This window comes from Schistocerca americana, chromosome 4 (genome assembly GCF_021461395.2).
Source record: "Schistocerca americana isolate TAMUIC-IGC-003095 chromosome 4, iqSchAmer2.1, whole genome shotgun sequence".
Taxonomy (NCBI): domain Eukaryota; kingdom Metazoa; phylum Arthropoda; class Insecta; order Orthoptera; family Acrididae; genus Schistocerca; species Schistocerca americana.
Window position 1 is genome coordinate 371397642 of NC_060122.1, and position 23256 is coordinate 371420897.

At 41.3% G+C, this 23256-nt stretch overlaps 1 protein-coding gene across 2 annotated transcripts in view; it reads left to right on the forward strand.

The window, feature by feature from the left end:
* Nucleotides 1–23256, forward strand: part of LOC124612244 (PAN2-PAN3 deadenylation complex subunit PAN3) — a 112688-nt gene that overhangs the window by 18987 nt on the left and 70445 nt on the right. For both annotated transcript variants that reach the window (XM_047140320.1, XM_047140319.1), the window contains exon 5: nt 3044–3314. In XM_047140320.1, the coding sequence (XP_046996276.1) occupies nt 3044–3314 (271 nt within the window). The remainder of the gene's footprint in view (nt 1–3043; nt 3315–23256) is intronic.

Here is a 23256-nt window from a genome sequence, read left to right on the forward strand (position 1 = left end):
AATGGCTCAACCGGTAAAGCAAGTCTTGTCATTTCTGGTGCCCACATAGATTTGCTTGTTTTGATCACTGGGTGAGAGCACAGGCACTGACTCCATGGGGCCTGAGGGGGCCCAAGCCCCTTCAAAAATTTAAGAAAATTATTATATATAAAAACAAAGATGAGGTGACTTACCGAACGAAAGCGCTGGCAGGTCGATAGACACACAAACAAACACAAACATACACACAAAATTCAAGCTTTCGCAACAAACTGTTGCCTCATCAGGAAAGAGGGAAGGAGAGGGGAAGACGAAAGGAAGTGGGTTTTAAGGGAGAGTGTAAGGAGTCATTCCAATCCCGGGAGCGGAAAGACTTACCTTTGGGTAACTCTTTGTCTTTAAATATGTCTGCTTGTGTCTGTATGTGTGAATGGATATGTGCGTGTGTGCGAGTGTATACCTGTCCTTTTTTCCCCCAAAGGTAAGTCTTTCCGCTCCCGGGATTGGAATGACTCCTTACCCTCTCCCTTAAAACCCACTTCCTTTCGTCTTCCCCTCTCCTTCCCTCTTTCCTGATGAGGCAACACTTTGTTGCGAAAGCTTGAATTTTGTGTGTATGTTTGTGTTTGTTTGTGTGTCTGTCGACCTGCCAGCGCTTTCGTTCGGTAAGTCACCTCATCTTTGTTTTTATATATAATTTTTCCCACATGGAATGTTTCCTTCTATTATATTGATATAAGAAAATTATTAGTTATATGCTTCGTAAAATCACAAAATTATGTTGGAATTTTTTATTTCCCTTGTTTGACGGTAATTACCTTTCAAAATACATTGCAGTGAACCCAGTAGAAGATGTCAATGAGAGTATTCAATGCCCTCATCTAAATGTTGCTGATCTGGAAAAAATATATGTGGGCTTGATTTGTATATTGAATGGAAGGCATGATAGTTTTGAAGACTTTTGGGAATTGTGTTTAAAAGAAAAACCTTTACAAGTTGATGATCCTTCGCTTCCTCGGAATCAAAGTATACCAAAGAAGTATGAAAACAATGAAGACAGCTCACTGCACACTTACAAAACCCCAAAGAGATACTACAAAGCTAAAAACTACAAAGCTATTTACATTGAAGTTTGTAAAACGGTGCAGTCTTGCATTACTGAGAGGTTTGCTTCAACTACACAGGTCATTACAGTTGAAGAGGAGTGCTTGCTTTTAGTAAACTTGGGAAAATCAACTGAGTTTTTCAAAAATGACCTAGACTTTGAGAGACTGCGCTTACACTTCAATATGTTAGCCGATATCGCTAATAAAAAACAACTGATCTTAAAAAACATGCGTGATGTACTCAAGTACATAACACAAGAGCCTGCAGTTGGGGAAATGTTATGTGAAGTAGTCAAGTGCATTAAGCTTCTCCAAGTAGTTCCAATCAAGACAGCAACAGCAGAATGGTCATTTAGCACCCTTAGACGTCTGAATTCGTATCTCCGATCGACAATGATACAGAAGTGATAGAATAACTTGGCTGATCTTCATGCCCACCAAGATGTTTTGGATGAATTGGATATATGACCAGTCATCAGTGACTTCATATTCAGTAATCCAGTCGGGCAGTCGACATTTGCATCTTTCTAAAGACACTCTAGCCCTAATAATGGCATTTAGAAGAATATTAAAAATATTCATAAAATAGAGAATTAAATACAGACATAATGTTAAATTTTCAGGTTCAAAATATTAGTACTAGTTTAGTACTGGTATTACTATCTTACTGTATTAGTTATTTTCAAATTCTTAAGTATTTTTAGGGTGTAAAAACCAATTAAAACCCGCTATTTATATACTTTTGATTGAAAGTATTAGGCATACTGTATTAACTATATTAAAGCATTAACTTTGAGATATTGTTTTTATTTAATGAACCCTGAGCCTTATTCAGAGTAAGCTTAAATTAGCTATTTCACTTATTAAGAAAGTGCTATTACTGTGTGACAGCAATATTTTATGTTTTATTCTTTTAATGATAGTTTAGGATTTATTTAAATATAATTTAAGTCTTTTCAGAGCTATATATTTCACTGTTCTATAATAGTCTATAAGCATGATTATTACTGTAAATTAAATTAGCTTTTTACGAAAATACCATGTGTGTTTATGTCTTGTTTCTTTTTTCAAAGCCAAAAAATGTGTGAGGCTTGTCGAGTTTCCCGGAGTGTCGAGTTATCGAGAGCCAGTTTTCGGGGTTCTAATGTTGATCACATGACTCTAAAATGCTTAAAAAAACTTTAGAACTCACTATTTTTCATCTAAAATTTAGAAAATTTCTCAGGGCAAGACCCCCAGTATGCCCCCCACCCCCAATATTTTTTATAAGTCAGTGCCCCTGGATGAGAGACAGTTAATGATGCTGTTGGTGACTTGTGGAGAAAATTCTCAAATTGAGTTAACCTCTCTCAGCAGCCATAATGTTGCTTGATGTTAATAGGAAGCCACACCTGATCATCTGCATGTGTTCATTGTTGTTATATTTTGGAAGCACCTCTTAGTCTCAATTGAACAGATGTCCAGCACACTAACACTACATTGTCACAGGGGCTTGACACAGATGCCTTCTGTGCATGCATCAATACTTGCTATACTGACTGAATAAATGCCCAAACCAGAATGTTAATCCATTGAAAATTATCAATTGTGTTACTGTTCCGCAGTGTATCAATGTACCAGGCTGTGAGATGACGTTTGTCTGTGACAGCTCTTGTTGCTTATTTTTTGAACAGGGCATAACTTCTCATTATAGTCAAATAAATATATGGTTTAGATGTGAGATGTTACAGTACTTATGGAAGCTGTTTGTTACTGTTATTGTTCACAATAAATGTAATCCCTTTACTACCGTGTCATGTCGACACACTTGGTGCAAGTTAATAAGTTCCCTTTGCCACTTAGTGTAGTGCTGTTTTGTGTTTTGTATAGTGAGTAGTTTTTTTGTGTGTGATTCTTAACTGATCATTTACAGTTTTGAAATAAGAGCTTTATGGAATTTCGTTCTATTGCCATTGCAGGAAAATGTTGGAGGAACAACATATTTTTATCCTGCATCGGGTGGGGAAAACAGCAGCTTAAACAGCAGTGGTCTGAGTTTGAATTCAAACACTTCAGTTTCTTCAGTGGTTCTGCCTAGTTTTCATATGTATCCAGGGACTCCAACCCATTTGCACCCTGTTCCACAAAGCAAGGCTGGTAGTGGATATTATATAGCAGAAGAACTGCGTCTAGAAGCCCTGCATAGAAATGCTCTTGTACTTTCTCAGCCTGATCCAGACCAGTATCCAGGTAACATTCCATATAATTGTAGGCTTACTATAATTTCGTGTTTAGCTTTATGTGCTTCTAGTGCTCTGCATATAACTGTTAATACTTGGTATACCAATTAATATTATTATTATTAATAATAATCAACATCATATTCATTATGTTTACTGCATTAATAACAAATGATGACAAATGTGCCAATTGTGAAATTTCATTTGTATATAAGCCCTGAGCCTTTTGGAGTACCAGTATTCATCTTCAAATGCCTACATTCACATATTACATATTGCATGATGTCAGCGTTGTTTCGTTTGCTGTTGTGTTGCATGAGAAATATTTTGTGGTTGGCACTGCTTTTGACCTATATATGTGGATGAAACGGATTAGCAAGCTTTTTATATGATAAACATGTAGGGTTATTTATTACCAAGGTAAAAAAGTTAAGGGGTATGCTGACTTACATGGGCTGCAGTTTCAGCTTCTGTAATCCTTTTATTGTAAAGATTTTTTTTTTTCCAAAAAACTCAAATGCTTCACACCGTAAAACAGTGTGGAATATGTCACTAATGCCATTCACTGTGTAATATATTACACGAAACTGTACATGAATATGTACAAATTTTCCAGATTTTATTTTATTTATTTATTTTTTACAATTGCAACCCATTATCAAGGAGTCAAATTTTTTGTGGATGTTAATAATTGTATGTATTAACTATTTATTCCTAGTACTTATATACATTTTGGCCCAGAAATGCTAATTTAAAAAAAAAAGAAGTTACCACTCCTGTTGCTACTACTATTACAGCAACTAGTTACTACTATTTCACAGCTACAACAGAAACTCCATAACCAATTACCCAGCTACTAATACTACCGTTAGTGCGAAAGATTCAGTTCTGTTTATGTTATTTATTAGGGTCATCTAAACTGTTGACATTTGTTTCCACTGCCTCATACTACCTCGGTCAACAGCCATTGTCTGCGGGATTCCTTGTGCATAGTGCAGCATGTCAGCAGCATTTCCACTGTAACATCTTAGAATACACACTTTCATGACCACTTGCACCATTGCAATACAAATTCTTCGAAAACTGTTTCATTCAGTGGTCACCGACCTCGTTTGCCTTCTCTCCATATGTAAAGTAATCCATAATAGCTGGGATGGCTGCATGTTGTTGTGCGGTTGAGTGCTTCTTGAAGTTTTCCTTGGCCTTCCTGAATACTGCAGCTGCAATATCATCCAAGGTGCATCAGACTGACTCATTCCTCAGTGCTGCTTTGGGATCCAGCATCCTTAACGCCTGAGAACCATTAGTTACTTTGTCTTCGAAGAGCACACAGTCCCACAGTGTGCGTTCTGGAGTACCCATACTGCCACAGGTGCAACTATAATTAAACTGTCTTTTTATTTTGTGCAGATACATAGCATATGGGTCATGACCAGTCAGGTAATGTCTAATTCTGCAAGATGGCTGAATATCTCTCATTTTTAGCCTCTCCATGATGTCATGGAGAAATTTAAATGTTCTCGTTTTTCTGATTTGTAAGTCCAGTGGGCATATTTCTTGAATTGCTAACAGTGCATCATTTGAGGTAATGAAGTAGGCACCCATTAATCTTAGTAATATTCCTCGTTGAAATCTTCTGACTGATGCAGCTGGCATCACAAGGTGCAATCGATGAGCTCAAATGCTCGCAACATATCCTGCAACTGATGCTAGTATATACTGGTGGTTACTCTGATTGTTTTCAAGGAAAGCTGAAATAGCCCATGTGCAGTAGCTATGATTTTGTGCATCAGGTGTGTGCTTTTTCTGCCTGCCTTCTCTATATGATGTGCAAAATTAATCTCGTTACTACTCTTTTTCTAATCATTACATCAGTTAATTTTATTTTAGGATTTCTTGCTAGATTCCCTTTCAGCATGAGATACAAAGTTTTGGGAGGTGTGTGTGACGGTTTGACACTTCAACACCATCCTCCAAGTACTATCCTTTAAGGTCATGGAGTGCTGCATTACATTTGTTTTCTACAATATTTCTGGACTCAGCACTTATGATGAACAACAAGTCATATGCAAATGTTACCAGTCTGCTTACATTACCACTGTCATGTAAAACTTCTGTTATATGGGCTCCAATTTTGCACCCAAAACTCTGGGCTTCACACTAATACCTGTGGAAAGCGTTTTGTTATGTTCTTTATCAATTCCTGTCCTGGGCATATCAGAGGTGCACATCTCCTGAGGTGGTAGTCTCTATGGATGTTGTACAGCACATTAGGACACTCCAGCTCCCAAAGAAAGACAGCCACTAAAGGTTATCGAAAGCACCAGTTATATCAGTCATCACTACTAGAGCGTACATAGAATGATTATCTGTTGCTAGTGACACTGCCTTTTTTGTCAAATTCTGAAAATTATCATTCTGTTTCTGGTGAAGTCAGTAAACATTTGATTTACATGAATTGTCAAGGAACTAGTCTATTCATTCTTTAAATCGAATTTCAAATTTTCTACTTTAGTATTTAAGGCGTCAAATTCAGTCTTTAAAGCAGGCTGTTCCAACCGAGCTCCAGGGAGCCGGAGCGCTCCGGAGCGCTCACTGCGGCAGCTCGGAGCCCGCATGGAGGGGGAAAGCGAACTCACTGCCCCCTGGCCGCGTGCAGCCACAACTGGCGCAATAATCGGTGTTCAATGACAGCTATGACTAGCCGTGGAAGCCCTGTACCTCTATTGGAGGATACCTTTCTATTCATTGAGAGGGATGGTCGTCCACAGTGTCTTGTATGTCATAAAGTATTTAATTCTGCGAAGAGGTACAATATACAACGACATTATACACGTCTTCACGCAGCACACTACGATCAGGTAGAAGGCGTTGCACGCACAGAACTGGTAGCCAGGCTTAAGAACGACATACCAGGAGACCTAAGTTTAAAATCGGTTTCGTAATACAGAGGTTATCGAAACATGCAACATAGTTCGTGTTCTGTGATGCGTTTATAATTTTCAGGGAATGAGAGCGGAGAAAACACTACTGAATCTGCAATTCGAGCAAGCTACAAGGTCGCTCAAATCATTGCGACGAGTGGCAAGCCGTTTTCGGTGGGACCACTCGTAAAATCGTGCATGGTAGCAGTTGCAGAATGTTTGTTTCCAAGGGAGGTGCAGGCAATTGTAGGGGTTTGCCTGTCGAAGCAAATAATGTGTCGTCGAATCCTGGTCATGGCAGCGGATTTAGAGACACAGCTCAGGAAAAAGGCGGAGAGCTTTGTTGCATTTTCGCTAGCGCTTGACGAAAGCACCGACATATCGGACTGTGCTCAGCTTGCAGTCTTTGTGAGTGGTGTCGACATGGAGCTGCAAGTAACTGAAGTACTCTTGGATGTAGTAGCACTCGATTACACCGCAACAGGACGTGACAGTTTTGAAGCTGTTTGTGAATCAGTGGCCAATATGAATTTGTCGTGGGATACGCTCCATTCTGTAGCGGCAGACGGTGCACCACAAATGATCGGGCGTCACCAAGGTTTTGCTTCTCGTTTGAAAAATAAACTCAGAGATGAATTCAGGAAAGACTCTTCAGTGTTTTATTCACCAAGAGGCACTCACTGTGTGCTGAAACAGTAGAGCTAGATGGCGTAATGAAAGATGTCGTGAAGTGTGTGAATTTTGTGCGGCGTCACGGTATGAATCATCGCCAATTCGAAGGATTCCTGAAAGATATGGAAGCGGAGTATGGGGATATACCTTACCACAGTACAGTTCGTTGGCTGAGTCGGGGAAAAGTTCTTCGTGTTTTCTTTGTCATTCGTGAGGAAATATCCCTTTTTCTCGAAATGAAAGGGGATGAAATGCGTTGTCTGAAAGATATAAAATGGATATCAGACCTGGCGTTTCTAGCTGACGTAACTATGCATCTCAATCATGTAAATCTGTCTTTGCAGGGCAAAGGGCAGCTAATCGACCAGATCAAAGCATTCATGCAAAAGTTACGTTTATTTGAGAGGCAGATGAGTAATGGACATTTAACGTTCTTCAATCGTCTTGCTTCTATAAAACTACCTGAAGGTACTACTTTCGGCGATCACCAAGCAAACTTAAAGCAGCTCATCACGTCGTTCGAAACACTATTCCGAGACCTCACTAGTTTGGAAATGGAACTTAAAGTGTTCAGCAATCCTTTTTCAATTTCCCCCGATGATTTGTCATCGTCACTTCAATTGGAGATTATTGATTTGCAAAATTCAACTTTGTTCAAAGAGAGATACTACAACACGTTGGATTCGTCACGATGGTATAGTTCATAACAGCAAAAAACATTTCCCAAGATTCACAACAATGCCGCTCAGATGATGTGCATGTTTGAATCTACGTACTGTTGTGAGCAGCTTGTCTCAGCAATGAAAGGAGTAAAAAGTAAGGAACGATCGTTTTTCAGGATGTAACACTGAAGGTCATCCTCCGCATTAACGCTGCGAACACTTTGATGCCTGACATTTCCGATCTTGTAATGAAAATGTCAGGCTACAGAGGCCCAATAAAACTTTCTTCTAAAACAGTTGTTTCTTATTCATTTTCTGAACATCGTATTTCCTGGTGTAGCATGACACCACGTCTTAGCAACTAAGAGCATGAGGTTGTCGATCTTGTAAGACGCAGCTGGCACATCAAAACGCTTGCCTTGCCGCCTGCCTCAGCCAGCCGTGCTACGTGCCGGCCCACTTGACTGGTCACAGCGAGCGACACGGCTCCCTGGAGCAGGGAGCGCTCCGCGGCTCACAACGGAGCCCATGAGCTGGAACAGCCTGCTTTAAAGCATCCATGCCTTTACATAGATTACTGAATTCTTTGCTATGTGAGTCGACTTTGGCATTTAACAATTTGTTGTTTTGGCATTTAATTGAGAATGTACTGAGTCTAGTTTTTCACTTAAAGTCTCAATTTGAGCAATTAATTGAATATTCAGTCACATCTTGAGTTTTGATTAAATTTACTAACTCAGACCACTCAGGCAATTTTTACTAACTCTCATAGCCATAGCTGGTTCTTGAGTTTCCTCAACTTGTCATATGTTATCCATATTCTTGCAAGCTTTTGATCTTGTAAGAATTTAACTAACTTTAAGTATGGTAACTACACTTATGAGGATCACTGAACAGTTTGTGCCACTTTGTACTAAAACAATAAAGTTCTGTTTTACGCTCACTCGGCGGAGAATTTGTGCTGTGTCGGTGAGCAGATGTGGAGGCAGGTCAGCACTGGTGAACAGCAACTGGTGCCGGCGGCGTGGGATGTTGGTTTACGTATCTGCGTCCCCGCAATGCATAAGAGACCTCAACACTCCCCACATCGGATCTTATTAGTCATAGTGTTCTAGGCGTATTTCTTCTTAGAGAAACACACTGGAATCTTCTTCTGTATTTCTCAATTCAAAATTTTGCTCGTTTAAATACTTGATCATGTTCCGTTATCTCGGAGTAATTCTTTGTCGTATTTGGTTTAGTTGCTGTGGTACCACACAACAGCTTATTCGCTCATTTTTTGGTCTTAGAATTCCTGTTTTTTCAGTCCTTTCTCACTGATCGCCACATTCTAACGCTTTGGACGACAATTTAAGTGTGAAGTAGATACACAAACTTTCACTTCTTTTACGTAATGACTTACTTGTGATGCTTGGCCGACCTTATTTGCTTGCTAGCCTGCTGCTGCAAACTCTCTTTCTCTTCTTCTCTGAAGTATGCTGCTGGGTAGAGCAATTTCTTAAGACTCTTTCTACTTATAAATATAAGTAGACATACTAATTTTCATTTGCCTCAATTATCAACGTGTATTTAAACTTCAGACATGTTACAAAACCCACTCTTCACATAAATACGTATTGTTTAGTAAGTCTCTCGTGTCTCCAAATGTCAGAAACAAACTAAATTACATACACGAGAAAGTTGGCTTAAACACCATGTCCATTCTCAACATAAATCAGAAGCACTTCTTCCCTTCAACAAGGCTAAGACAAGAGTTTTTCTCAAGAGTACCTTCTCAACTGTTTTCATTATTATAACAATGGTCACTGACACAATTAGCACAGAATAACATAGAAGCTCCATGGTTCTTCCGAACAGTTTCACTAAAACTGCCATGGATCACCCGAAAAGTACTTGTCGTTGCTGCTTGACCGCCACATCTACATTCTTCTCGTGACTGAATTTCAAACCCACACACACAAACATGTGGCGCACAGTAGGTAGGATTCTATCATCCTAAACTCACTTCTAAAATATCATGTGTTCGAGATGGTAGAAGGCTGAGTGGTTCTAGAATTTACGCAGAAATTCTCGAAACACTTCAGTACTCCAGAATTACCTGAACATACCCTTGCAGACTATATCCATTTTAAGGTTTGCCTGTTTATTCCTAAACCAATGTGATGCTTCAAATGTCAAAGATTTGGCTGTACCACTGTGGGATGTAATGGGAGGGATGTGTGTAGCAGTTGTGGAGGCTCAGTTCACAAATCAGGCAATTCTTGTGCCCTTCCTTCAAAATGTGTAAACTGCTGCATGGATCACCCAGTGTGGAGCAAAAAGTGTGAGGTTTACAATGAGGAAAGGAAATTTCAGGACTTGGAAGTCAAGAGATGCATACCCAATGGTGAAGCTAAAAAAGCTTTCAAAGCTATGTGACCTCTGGTTTTTGCTACTTCTTTTGCATTAGCCCTTAAGGTGCCAGCTGCCAAGTGTCATGCCTCCACACAAACTCAGACCACAGATTCAATTGCGAGCACACACACTTGTTGGTGTACCTGTGGGAGAAACTCCACACTTGAAACGGAAGCCGTTCGCAATGGGCTTACCACCTAAGCAACATACCACTGCTCACCATCACAAGCCCACTAAGCCATCCCCTCAACCCAAGCAACTGCCTCCTCCCATGAATAAAGAAAAACTTTGCCCTCTCCACCATGCACATGAGATTGGCATCTCCCCCTCCGACATGCAAGTGCATGAGATTGGCATGCTGACTTTTCATCAGGGTGCTGATGACCATGATTTTGAGTGCTCCTATCATCTCATCTCCATTCTCGTCTCCTGCCCTCTTTTTTGCCACCCTCTGTTAATGAACCTGCCCATCTTTTCCCACTCCTCTCCTTCTCCCCTCTCCCCCCCTTTTTTTCCCACTCCCCTGCCTCACAACCTCCTGTCACTGCACCAGATGGCGTTGTAGTCACAGCGCACTCTACCAGAATGTGTTCATCTCTTCCACCAACCATACATTACTACCCCTTCCTCACTCCCTCTAGATTGCTGCTTGCATCCCAAGTGAAAGTTACATTCTGGAGTTAGTGATCATGAGTGTGTCAGGTGCGCTTCCTTGTGTGTATGAATGTTTTGTGTTTCTCTGTTGCTAATGAAGCCTGTAGCAGAAAGCTTTATTTAAGTGTCTTTTAGCTGTGCCTGTCTGCAACTTAATGTGTCTTTATGGTAAGTAGCAATCCTATCTTTTTCTACATTGTTGATATTCCTAGCTGATATTTCAATTGTTTGAAACAATGCTGTGAAAAATAATAAACTCCTGTGCTATAATCATCACACTCATCCTTCTTCCAGTTTCCCAATGATTCTTTCCCTATGTGAAATGGTCCAAATGTTGTGACCTGGCCATTCTATAATGAACAACAACACTGCAGTGCACTGTTAATTGCTCACTGATTGATGCACACTGTCTTTTGCCATTCCTTTAACAGCCTCATGTCGTGGAGCCCGTCTCATTGGGCACTATAGTCACACTGATCTTACACAATGTTTCATCCATCTCTCTGTGCATGGCTGGGAGACTTCTGGCAGTTTGATCCTTCACTTTTATTCATTGTCACAAAATTTTTCATGTGTTATGTTACTTTATCCATCTCATTCTTAAGTTTTGCAGGGTAGTGTACATAAGGGTGTCCATAAAGTCTGGGTACAAAAGGAATTCTAATATGTAATAATAAAGCACATTTAGTCACTTTAATGTTAATAAAAGTTTTCAACATGATCTCCATGCTTTTCAATGCATTATTTGATGTGCCTTGCAAGATTAAGGTGAACTCAATGGAATAGGTCTGAATTCCATCGATTTTAGCACACTTGATTGGTAATGCGTTCTGTCAGGTGGTTTAAATTTGCTATCTTCATCTAGTAAACTTTCTCTTTCGGCACACTCCAGAAAAATAAATCCAGGGTAGAAAGGTCTGGCAAATGATGGAACCACTCCACGCGTCTTCTGCCAATCCAGTGAGGAAAACTGTCATTCAACCAGTCTCTAATAGTGGCAGCAAAATTCCCTATGTACTCAGACTTTGTGGACACCATGTAGTGACATGGATTTGGGAGAATTGAAAGGGAAGTTAGTTGGTGGTTTGGGGAGGGAATGTGATCATTAGGTTTGCTGATTATAAGAGCGGGGAAAAAGAAAGTCAATAGTGAGATATCCATAGAATAAGCAGTTTTCTAAATTTGCTTATAACATTACCTTCAATTTTAATTCAGATGTGGCTAGGAGAGTAGATAAATAATTAACTGTTGTTACTTGCTCTACTGCTCCTACACCTGAAGGAAATAATCATTTGAAGTAAGTAAATGTGAAGTTAACTAATATGCAAGCTCCTTGAAATTACATTATTTTGTGAGAGGGGAGGTCTCATTAAAGTTCCATTGATTTATTATGTATTCAGAGAAAATACAGATTCCCTTCATTGTCTTGAATACTCTTGGTTAGACTCCATCCTGTATGTCACTGAAAATTCAGTAGCCCTGCCGTGAATTGTAAGACAGTAATTAATGGTGCTCAATGATCTTGTCATGTAGGAGCAGCTGCAGATCTCCACCTGTTGCCTGTAAATTGCTGGTCATATTTAGGGCTTTGTATAGAAGCTTTGGAAATTGATCTAGTGTAATTCAGTTATCATTTGGCTCGACAATGCTTAGCCGCACAGCAGATCACTACAGTCATAGGTAAAAACAACTCCTGGTGCATCCTAAGACTTTGATGCAGATTGATCAGCAAACATCCGAAGGTCTTACAGAAACCTTGCACATACGCTCACTCTTGGAAATGCACTGTTCATAAAGTGAAACTTGTTTAAATACCTTTTCAGCATTTTATTACATCCTTGAGGAAAATTGCAGTCTAGTACTTTTAACACATTCATCACAGTAGGAGAGTAAAATAAATGTGGCATTAATGGCAGACAGCAATGAGTTGCAGAGTTCTGTTCAGGATTCGTTCACATCTGTTAGTGATCACTTACCATAACAGTGTGTGTCATCTATCTGCTTTTTGCTTTAAATTTAGCTTTCCAAGGATCTACTACAATCCAAAGAGTAGAGTCATCTCTCGTGCAGGCAGAATGTGGTACATAGCCATATTTCAGAGTTTGCTATTAAAACAATAGAGTGTTTGTTGAATATCAGCTGATCTGGTTTTTAAGCAGATATTAAATAAAACATTGTACTCTAGCACAGTGTTGGGAGGTGGGATATTACTGGTTCACACTGAAATTGGTTTCTGTAATGATTTCTGTAATGTAATGGGTTTCTGTGTCCACAGGGACACAGAAAAGCATAAAATAGTGGTGAGGATGATACATTTATTGGTGGTAAAATCTACCAGAGTGTGGGAAATTATAATTCATTTTTATCATACGAGGTGCTTTACAAAATTTTCGGGACTGTTGCTGCCATCTGTTGAAAACCTTTCCTTTGTACTAACAGTCACCATCACCCTCGAAGTAGTTCCCATCCGCAACTACACACCGGTCCCAGCGCTTCTGCCACTGGTCAAATGTTTTCTGAAAGTCCTGTTCTTTGAGGGTGTTTATCACTGCCAGCGATGCTTCTTGAATTCTATCTAGAGTGCCAAACCGACGGCCTTTCAACTTGCGTTTCAGTTTTGGGAATAGCGTGAAGTTAAAAGGTGCCATATCTGGCGAGTATGGTGGGTGGGGTACAACCGCCATGTTGTTTTTTGCCAAAAAGTTCCTGGTGAGCAAGGATGTGGGACAGAGCACGTTGTCGTGATGCAGCAGCCAGTTCCCATGACGCTAAAGTTTGGGCTGTCGTCGCCACATGTTTTCACGGAGCCAGTAATATGCGGAATTCACTGTTTGGTTGGGTGGAACAAATTCTTTGTGCACAATTCCCTTGGTATCAAAGAAAACGATTATCGTGCTCTTCACTTTGCTCTTCACATCTCTCGCTTTTTTGGGTCTTGGAGAGCCCGGGCTCTTCCACTGGGTCGATTGTTGCTTTGTCTCCGGTTCATAACCGTAAATCCAGCTCTCATCGCCGGTGATAACCCGTGACAAGAAGATTGGATCACCAGATGCGGTCTGACGAAGGTCAGTGCACACTTAAACGTGCTGTACCTTCTGATCGGCAGTCAAGTTCCTGGGCACAAATTTTTGTGTAATACACCAAAGTTCTTTAATGCAAGAAGAAACTAACTTGATTGATTAATTTTGTTTCCTCTGTGGAATATTACAAAAATTTTATAGATTTTATGCACACATCATGCTGAAATGACAAACTGATTAAAACATGTTTTGTGTTGTGCCAATAGTACTTGTTCTCAGCTATGTTTCCCACCCTTTTTTTTCTATTTTATAGCTCGAAGCGCATAAGATTAGAAAGTGTTTAGAAATACTGTAAGTAACTATACTGAGGGCAAAAAGTGAACTGAGTTTTTGCTTGAAAAACCAGTACCCATTTTTCATCTTTCCATATATGACAATATTTACACAATGTAATATGTACTGTAACATTGAAGAGATGTCATCCTTCTTTTATATATATATATATATATATATATATATATATAAGAATATAATAGAGGGAAACATTCCACGTGGGAAAAATATATCTAAAAAGAAAGATGATGAAACTTACCAAACAAAAGCGCTGGCAGGTCGATAGACACACAAACAAACACAAACATACACACAAAATTCTAGCTTTCGCAACCAATGGTTGCCTCGTCAGGAAAGAGGGAAGGAGAAGGAAAGACAAAAGGATATGGGTTTTAAGGGAGAGGGTAAGGAGTCATTCCAATCCCGGGAGCGGAAAGACTTACCTTAGGGGGAAAAAAGGACAGGTATACACTCGCACACACACACATATCCATCCACACATACACAGACACAAGCAGACATTTGTAAAGGCAAAGAGTTTGGGCATTTTTTGGGCAGAGATGTCAGTCGGGGCGGATGTACAGAGGCAAAGATGAAGTTGAAAGACAGGTGAGGTATGAGCGGCGGCAAATTGAAATTAGAAATTAGCGGAGATTGAGGCCTGGCGGATAGCGAGAAGAAAGGATATGCTGAAGGGCAAGTTCCCATCTCCGGAGTTCTGACAGGTTGGTGTTAGTGGGAAGTATCCAGATAACCCGGACGGTGTAACACTGTGCCAAGATGTGCTGGCCGTGCACCAAGGCATGTTTAGCCACAGGGTGATCCTCATTACCAACAAACACTGTCTGCCTGTGTCCATTCATGCGAATGGACAGTTTGTTGCTGGTCATTCCCACATAGAACGCTTCACAGTGTAGGCAGGTCAGTTGGTAAATCACGTGGGTGCTTTCACACGTGGCTCTGCCTTTGATCGTGTACACCTTCCGGGTTACAGGACTGGAATAGGTGGTGGTGGGAGGGTGCATGGGACAGGTTTTACACCGGGGGCGGTTACAGGGGTAGGAGCCAGAGGGTAGGGAAGGTGGTTTGGGGATTTCATAGGGATGAACTAAGAGGTTGCGAAGGTTAGGTGGACGGCGGAAAGACACTCTTGGTGGAGTGGGGAGGATTTCATGAAGGATGGATCTCATTTCAGGGCAGGATTTGAGGAAGTCGTATCCCTGCTGGAGAGCCACATTCAGAATCTGATCCAGTCCCGGAAAGTATCCTGTCACAAGTGGGGCACTTTTGGGGTTCTTCTGTGGAAGGTTCCGGGTTTGAGGAGATGAGGATGTGGCTCTGGTTATTTGCTTCTGTACCAGGTCGGGAGGGTAGTTACGGGATGCAAAAGCTGTTTTCAGGTTGTTTCATCTTTGCCTCTGTACATCCGCCCCGACTGACATCTCTGCCCAAAAAATGCCCAAACTCTTTGCCTTTACAAATGTCTGCTTGTGTCTGTGTATGTGTGGATGGATATGTGTGTGTGTGCGAGTGTATACCTGTCCTTTTTTCCCCCTAAGGTAAGTCTTTCCGCTCCCGGGATTGGAATGACTCCTTACCCTCTCCCTTAAAACCCATATCCTTTTGTCTTTCCTTCTCCTTCCCTCTTTCCTGACGAGGCAACCATTGGTTGCGAAAGCTAGAATTTTGTGTGTATGTTTGTGTTTGTTTGTGTGTCTATCGACCTGCCAGCGCTTTTGTTTGGTAAGTTTCATCATCTTTCTTTTTAGATATATATATATATATATAAGTGTTGACTATATAATTTACAAAAGCAACAGTAGCAAAAATAACTGGAAAAGATTTCAGGGCACCAGCTTTGAAAAATAAATGTGAGGATGTATAAAGGTGAAGAGAAAGGAAGAAAGGGCGTTAATTACCTTTCTTAGAATAGGAAAGTTAGCAGTGTGTGTGACTTGTGCTTCAGGAAACATGAACTACACTAGCATTACCTGAAATGCTGTGATAGAAGCCTATAACTTGCACCACTAAGTTACATGTTGTGTATGAATAGATACGTGGTTGAAAAGGTCTGCATGTAAAGCTGAAAAACAAAATAGATTGTTATCAATGCAAATTCAATCAAGAGAACTAATAAACCATGAAACAAAATTGTCAGCCAGTACTTAACTTCAGTATGTGAAACATTTGGTACTGCTAATACACACATAAAAGTAAAAGTAACATCTCTCTCTCTCTCTCTCTCTCTCTCTCTCTCTCTCTCTCTCTTTCTCTCTTTTTCTTTCTCTCTCAGAGAAAACCAGCCATTTATGCCATTATTTAAAAATTGCAGGCACATTAGTGATTGATTTATCTTAAAGAGATACTAAAAAAGGATCAACTTCAAAATCTATTTCTCATATTTATTTTAGTTCTGTGATATATATAGTTATAATAGAGGGAAACATTCCACGTAGGAAAAAATATCTAAAAACAAAGATAATGTGACTTACCAAATGAAAGTGCTGGCAGGTCGACAGACACACAAACATACGCACAAAATTCAAGCTTTCGCAACAAACTGTTGCCTCATCAGGAAAGAGGGAAGGAGAGGGAAAGATGAAAGGATGTGGGTTTTAAGGGAGAGGGTAAGGAGTCATTCCAATCCTGGGAGCAGAAAGACTTACCTTAGGGGGAAAAAAGGACGGGTATACACTCGCGCGCGCACACACACACACACACACATATCCATCCACACATATACAGACACAAGCAGACATATTTAAAGACAAAGAGTTTGGGCAGAGATGTCAGTAGAGGCAGAATTGCAGAGGCAAAGATGTTTGTTGAATGACAGGTGAGGTATGATTGGCGGCAACTCGAAATTAGCGGAGATTGAGGCCTGGTGGATAACGGGAAGAGAGGATATATTGAAGAGCAAGTTCCCATCTCAGGAGTTCGGATAGGTTGGTGTCAGTGGGAAGTATCCAGATAACCCGGACGGTGTAACACTGTGCCAAGATGTGCTGGCCGTGCACCAAGGCATGTTTAGCCACAGGGTGATCCTCATTACCAACAAACACTGTCTGCCTGTGTCCATTCATGCGAGTGGACAGTTTGTTGCTGGTCATTCCCACATAGAATGCATCACAGTGTAGGCAGGTCAGTTGGTACATCACGTGGGTGCTTTCACACGTGGCTCTGCCTTTGATCGTGTACACCTTCCGGGTTACAGGACTGGAGTAGGTGGTGGTGGGAGGGTGCATGGGACGGATTTTACACCGGGGGCGGTTACAAGGGTAGGAGCCAGAGGGTAGGGAAGGTGGTTTGGGGATTTCATAGGGATGAACTAAGAGGTTACGAAGGTTAGGTGGACGGCGGAAAGACACTCTTGGTGGAGTGGGGAGGATTTCATGAAGGATGGATCTCATTTCAGGGCAGGATTTGAGGAAGTCGTATCCCTGCTGGAGAGCCACATTCAGAATCTGATCCAGTCCCGGAAAGTATCCTGTCACAAGTGGGGCTCTTTTGTGGTTCTTCTGTGGGAGGTTCTGGGTTTGAGAGGATGAGGAAGTGGCTCTGGTTATTTGCTTCTGTACCAGGTTGGGAGGGTAGTTGCGGGATGCGAAAGCTGTTGTCAGGTTGTTGGTGTAATGCTTCAGGGATTCCGGACTGGAGCAGATTCGTTTGCCACGAAGACCTAGGCTGTAGGGAAGGGACCGTTTGATGTGGAATGGGTGGCAGCTATCGTAATGGAGGTGCTGTTGCTTGTTGGTGGGTTTGATGTGAACGGATGTGTGGAGCTGGCCATTGGACAGATGGAGGTCCACGTCGAGGAAAGTGGAATGGGATGTGGAGTAGGACCAGGTGAATCTGATGGAACCAAAGGAGTTGAGGTTGGAAAGGAAATTCTGGAGTTCTTCTTCACTGTGAGTCCAGATCATGAAGATGTCATCAATAAATCTGTACCAAACTTTGGGTTGGCAGGCGTGGGTAACCAAGAAGGCTTCCTCTAAGCGACCCATGAATAGGTTGGCGTACGAAGTGGCCATCCTGGTACCCATGGCTGTTCCCTTTAATTGTTGGTATGTCTGGCCTTCAAAAGTGAAGAAGTTGTGAGTCAGGATGAAGCTGGCTAAGGTAATGAGGAAAGAGGTTTTAGGTGGGGTGGCAGGTGATCGTCGTGAAAGGAAGTGCTCCATCGCAGCGAGGCCCTGGACGTGCGGAATATTTGTGTATAAGGAAGTGGCATCAATGGTTACAAGGATGGTTTCTGGGGGTAACGGATTGGGTAAGGATTCCTGGCGTTCAAGAAAGTGGTTGGTGTCTTTGATGAAGGATGGGAGACTGCACGTAATGGGTTGAAGGTGTTGATCTACGTAGGCAGAGATACGTTCTGTGGGGGCTTGGTAACCAGCTACAATGGGGCAGCCGGGATGATTGGGTTTGTGAATTTTAGGAAGAAGGTAGGGGTGCGGGGTGTCGGTGGGGTCAGGAGGTTGATGGAGTCAGGTGAACGGTTTTGTAGGGGGCCTAAGGTTCTGAGGATTCCTTGAAGCTCCGCCTGGACATCAGGAATGGGATTACCTTGGCAAACTTTGTATGTGGTGTTGTCTGAAAGCTGACGCAGTCCCTCAGCCACATACTCCCGACGATCAAGTACCACGGTTGTGGAACCCTTGTCCGCCGGAAGAATGACGATGGACCGGTCAGCCTTCAGATCACGGATAGCCTGGGCTTCAGCAGTGGTGATGTTGGGAGTAGGATTAAGGTTTTTTAAGAAGGATTGAGAGGCAAGGCTGGAAGTGAGAAATTCCTGGAAGGTTTGGAGAGGGTGATTTTGAGGAAGAGGAGGTGGGTCCCGCTGTGATGGAGGACGGAACTGTTCCAGGCGGGGTTCAATTTGGATAGTGTCTTGGGTAGGATTAGGATCATTTTTCTTCGTGGCAAAGTGATACTTCCAGCAGAGAGTACGAGTGTAGGACAGTAAATCTTTGACGAGGGCTGTTTGGTTGAATCTGGGAGTGGGGCTGAAGGTGAGGCCTTTGGATAGGACAGAGGTTTCGGATTGGGAGAGAGGTTTGGAGGAAAGGTTAACTACTGAATTAGGGTGTTGTGGTTCCAGATTGTGTTGATTAGAATTTTGAGGTTTTGGGGGGAGTGGAGCTGGAAGTGGGAGATTGAGTAGATGGGAGAGATTGGGTCTGTGTGCAATGAGAGGAGGTTGAGGTTTGCTGGAAAGGTTGTGGAGGGTGAGTGAGTTGCCTTTCTGGAGGTGGGAAACCAGGAGATTGGATATTTTTTGAGGTGTAGGATGGCATGCTGTTCTAATTTGCGGTTGGCTTGTAGGAGGATGCTCTGAATAGCCGGTTTGGATGTGGGAGAGGAAAGATTGAGGACTTTTATTAAGGATAGGAGTTGACGGGTGTGTTCATTGGCTGAGTTGATGTGTAGGTGAAGGATTAGGTGGGTGAGGGCAATGGATTGTTCAGATTGGAACTGGTATAGGGACTGATGGAAAGAAGGGTTGCAGCCAGAGATGGGAACTTGAAGTGTGAGGCCTTTGGGGGTTATACCAAATGTCAGACAAGCCTGAGAAAATAAAATATGGGAGCGTAATCTGGCTAGGGCGAAGGCATGTTTGCGGAGGGAATGTAAATAAAACTTAATGGGGTCGTTGTGGGGGTGTTGTGAAGGTGACATGGTATTAGAAGATGGAAAGTATAACATGAGGTTGAAATGAAAGTGAAAGATAAAAATATATGGGGAGAGATAAGGGTGAACTAGAAAGTAACTGGAGATCTGGTATGAAAAAAGGCGAAAAAGTGTTGGTTAAGTTGATCCTGTTGTGAACTTGGGATGGTAGACAGCGATGTGCATGAAGGTTAGGTGGTTGTGTTGCCGCTAAAACACGTTAAAGGACGGAGAAATTCGGGAAAATTTCGAAAAAACTTGTAAATGTATTAAAAGGAATGGTGTTGTGGTGAAAGATTACGAAAATGGGGCTAACAATTGTCTGACGAAGAAATAATGACGTTAAATCCTGTGGGGAGTGGTTAAAAATGATCAGTGATGTGCGAAAAACGGAAGTGGAAATAAAGTGAAAGTTATTAGAACTAGCCGAAATGGTTGTTTAATACGTGAAAGCAGCTGTTATTGCACTAGAAACGGTGGATTTTATAGCAGCGGTAGTGTTGAAAGCGGAAAATAAAAATTTTTTTGTTATGGTTTGGAAGTGGGTTACTTATTATTGAGTATATATAGGCGGGATAAAATTGTATTACGGTAAAAAGGGAAAGGTGAATACAAAGTGAGACTACTGGTAAAAACAGAAAGAGAAAATAAAGAGAAAATAGAAAATAAGAATGGGAACTTGCTCTTCAATATATCCTCTCTTCCTGTTATCCACCAGGCCTCAATCTCCGCTAATTTCAAGTTGCCGCCACTCATACCTCACCTGTCATTCAACAACATCTTTGCCTCTGCACTTCTGCCTCGACTGACATCTCTGCCCAAACTCTTTGTCTTTAAATATGTCTGCTTGTGTCTGTATATGTGTGGATGGATATGTGTGTGTGTGTGTGTGCGAGTGTACACCCGTCCTTTTTCCCCCTAAGGTAAGTCTTTCCGCTCCCGGGATTAGAATGACTCCTTACCCTCTCCCTTAAAACCCACATCCTTTCGTCCTTCCCTCTCCTTCCCTCTTTCATGATGAGGCAACAGTTTGTTGCGAAAACTTGAATTTTGTGTGTGTGTTTGTGTTTGTTTGTGTGTCTATCGACGTGCCAGCGCTTTCGTTTGGTAAGTCACATCATCTTTGTTTTATATATATATATATATATATATATATATATATATATATATATATATAAACAAAGATGAAGTGACTTACGGAACGAAAGCGCTGGCAGGTCGATAGACACACAAACAAACACAAACATACACACAAAATTCAAGCTTTCGCAACAAACTGTTGCCTCATCAGGAAAGAGGGAAGGAGAGGGGAAGACGAAAGGAAGTGGGTTTTAAGGGAGAGGGTAAGGAGTCATTCCAATCCCGGGAGCGGAAAGACTTACCTTAGGGGGAAAAAAGGACAGGTATACACTCGCACACACGCACATATCCATCCACACATACAGACACAAGCAGACATATTTAAATATGTCTGCTTGTGTCTGTATGTGTGGATGGATATGTGCGTGTGTGCCAGTGTATACCTGTCCTTTTTTCCCTCAAGGTAAGTCTTTCCTCTCCCTTAAAACCCACTTCCTTTCGTCTTCCCCTCTCCTTCCCTCTTTCCTGATGAGGCAATAGTTTGTTGCGAAAGCTTGAATTTTGTGTGTATGTTTGTGTTTGTTTGTGTGTCTATCGACCTGCCAGTGCTTTCGTTCGGTAAGACACCTCATCTTTGTTTTTTATATATAAATTTTCCCACGTGGAGTGTTTCCTTCTATATATATATATATATATATATAAAATTTACAAAAGCAACAGTAGCAAAAATAACTGGAAATGATTTCAGGGCACCACCTTTGAAAAATAAATGTGCGGATGTATAAAAGTGAAGAGAAAGCAAGAAAGGGCATTAATTACCTTTCTTAGAATAGGAAAGTTAGCAGGGTGTGTGACTTGTGCTTCAGAAAACACGAACTACACTAGCATTACCTGAAGTGCTGTGATAGAAGCCTATAACTTGCACCACTAAGTTACATGTTGTCAAGATCCTGGGCACAAATTTTTCAGCGACACAATGCATGCCCAGTTCATCAGTCAACATTCATTGATATGTCCCATAACCAATATCCACTTCATCCGTGAAGTCTTGAATGGTTCGAACCAATTGTTGAAGTTTGGTAACAATATCTGGCATTGTGCGGCTAACGGGCCTCCCAGTGTGAGCGTCGTCTTCGACGTCTGTAAGGCTGGCTGTGAACCGAGCATGCCACTCGAACACATGCGTACGGCGCATGCTCTGTCCCCCAAACACTTGTTGAATCATTGCAAGGGTCTCCGTAGCACTTTTCCCGAGATTTACACACACACACACACACACACACACACACACACACACTGTTCTGGTTGCGGATCCATCATAAAATTGCCACACGCCAAACACAGAGTATTATGGAAATCACTGTGGACACGCAACATGTCCTCCCAGCTGAATGCCACTCTGCACACCGACTCATCAGATATTCAGCTTTCACCACTTAGCGGTGCAAAGATCTAGTACTCCAGCTGGCAGCACCAATCCCGAAAATTTTGGATTCCACTTCGTATGTGATAAATGGGTACTGGATTTATCCAGTTACATACATTTACATCCCTACTCTGCAAGTACCCCTATTTTACCATGTGATTCGTGCATATGAGTCTAGCCGATCTGTGACTATTCAAGCTCCCCTTCTTTGTATACATCCAGTATCTCCAGTTCATCCTATGTGTTGTGATTCCCGTACAGTTGAGCAATATTTTAGAAAGGTTTGCACAATTGTTTTGTAGATGAACTCCCGTGGAGACCAGTTTTATTTTCGCAGTATCCTACCAATGATCCAAAGTATGCTATCTGCTTTAGTTATGGCTTCACTGCATGTGGTCATTCTTTTTCATGTAATGATATATTCTTACACCCAGGTATTTTATGAGTTCATTGATTCCAGTTGTAACTCATTTATGTAGTAGTAATAGGATACTGCATTTCTGTGTTTGGTAAAGCACTCACTCTTACATTTGTGGACATTAAAAGCAAATTCCCTCGTTTGTGCCACTTTGAAATCTTACCAAGATCTGCCTGGATAATTGTTGTAGTTTTCTTTAGATAGTATTTCCTTATAGTTAACTGCTTCATCTGCAGAAAGTCTGAGGTTGTTATTTAATACTGTCTGCCAAGACTATCACGCACAAGAGCAGTATGGAGCCCAACAGACTTTCCCATGGCATGCATAAAGTTACTTCTCCATCTCTCAATCTCTCTCCATTGAAGATGATAGACTGAGTTTCATTTAGGTTCACAATAGATAATTTTTATTTTCTTTAACAACATCTTGTGAAACAAAAAGTAGGTATTGAGGAAAAGACAGGTGGTGGTGAGGAGAATGGGGAAGATAAATACTTAGAAACATATTTAATCCTTGTAATGTAATGCACAGTTGCAGTGGCATCTTCAAGATTTGATTGTTGGAACATTTTGTCTTAACCTTTAGACTTTTATAACTGCCTTTGTCATACATTTGTGTTGTATACTCAAGTAAACGTAATGTTGCACAGTATTCAGTTTCATATATGTTCATAGTTTCCATTTAAACAATGGGAAG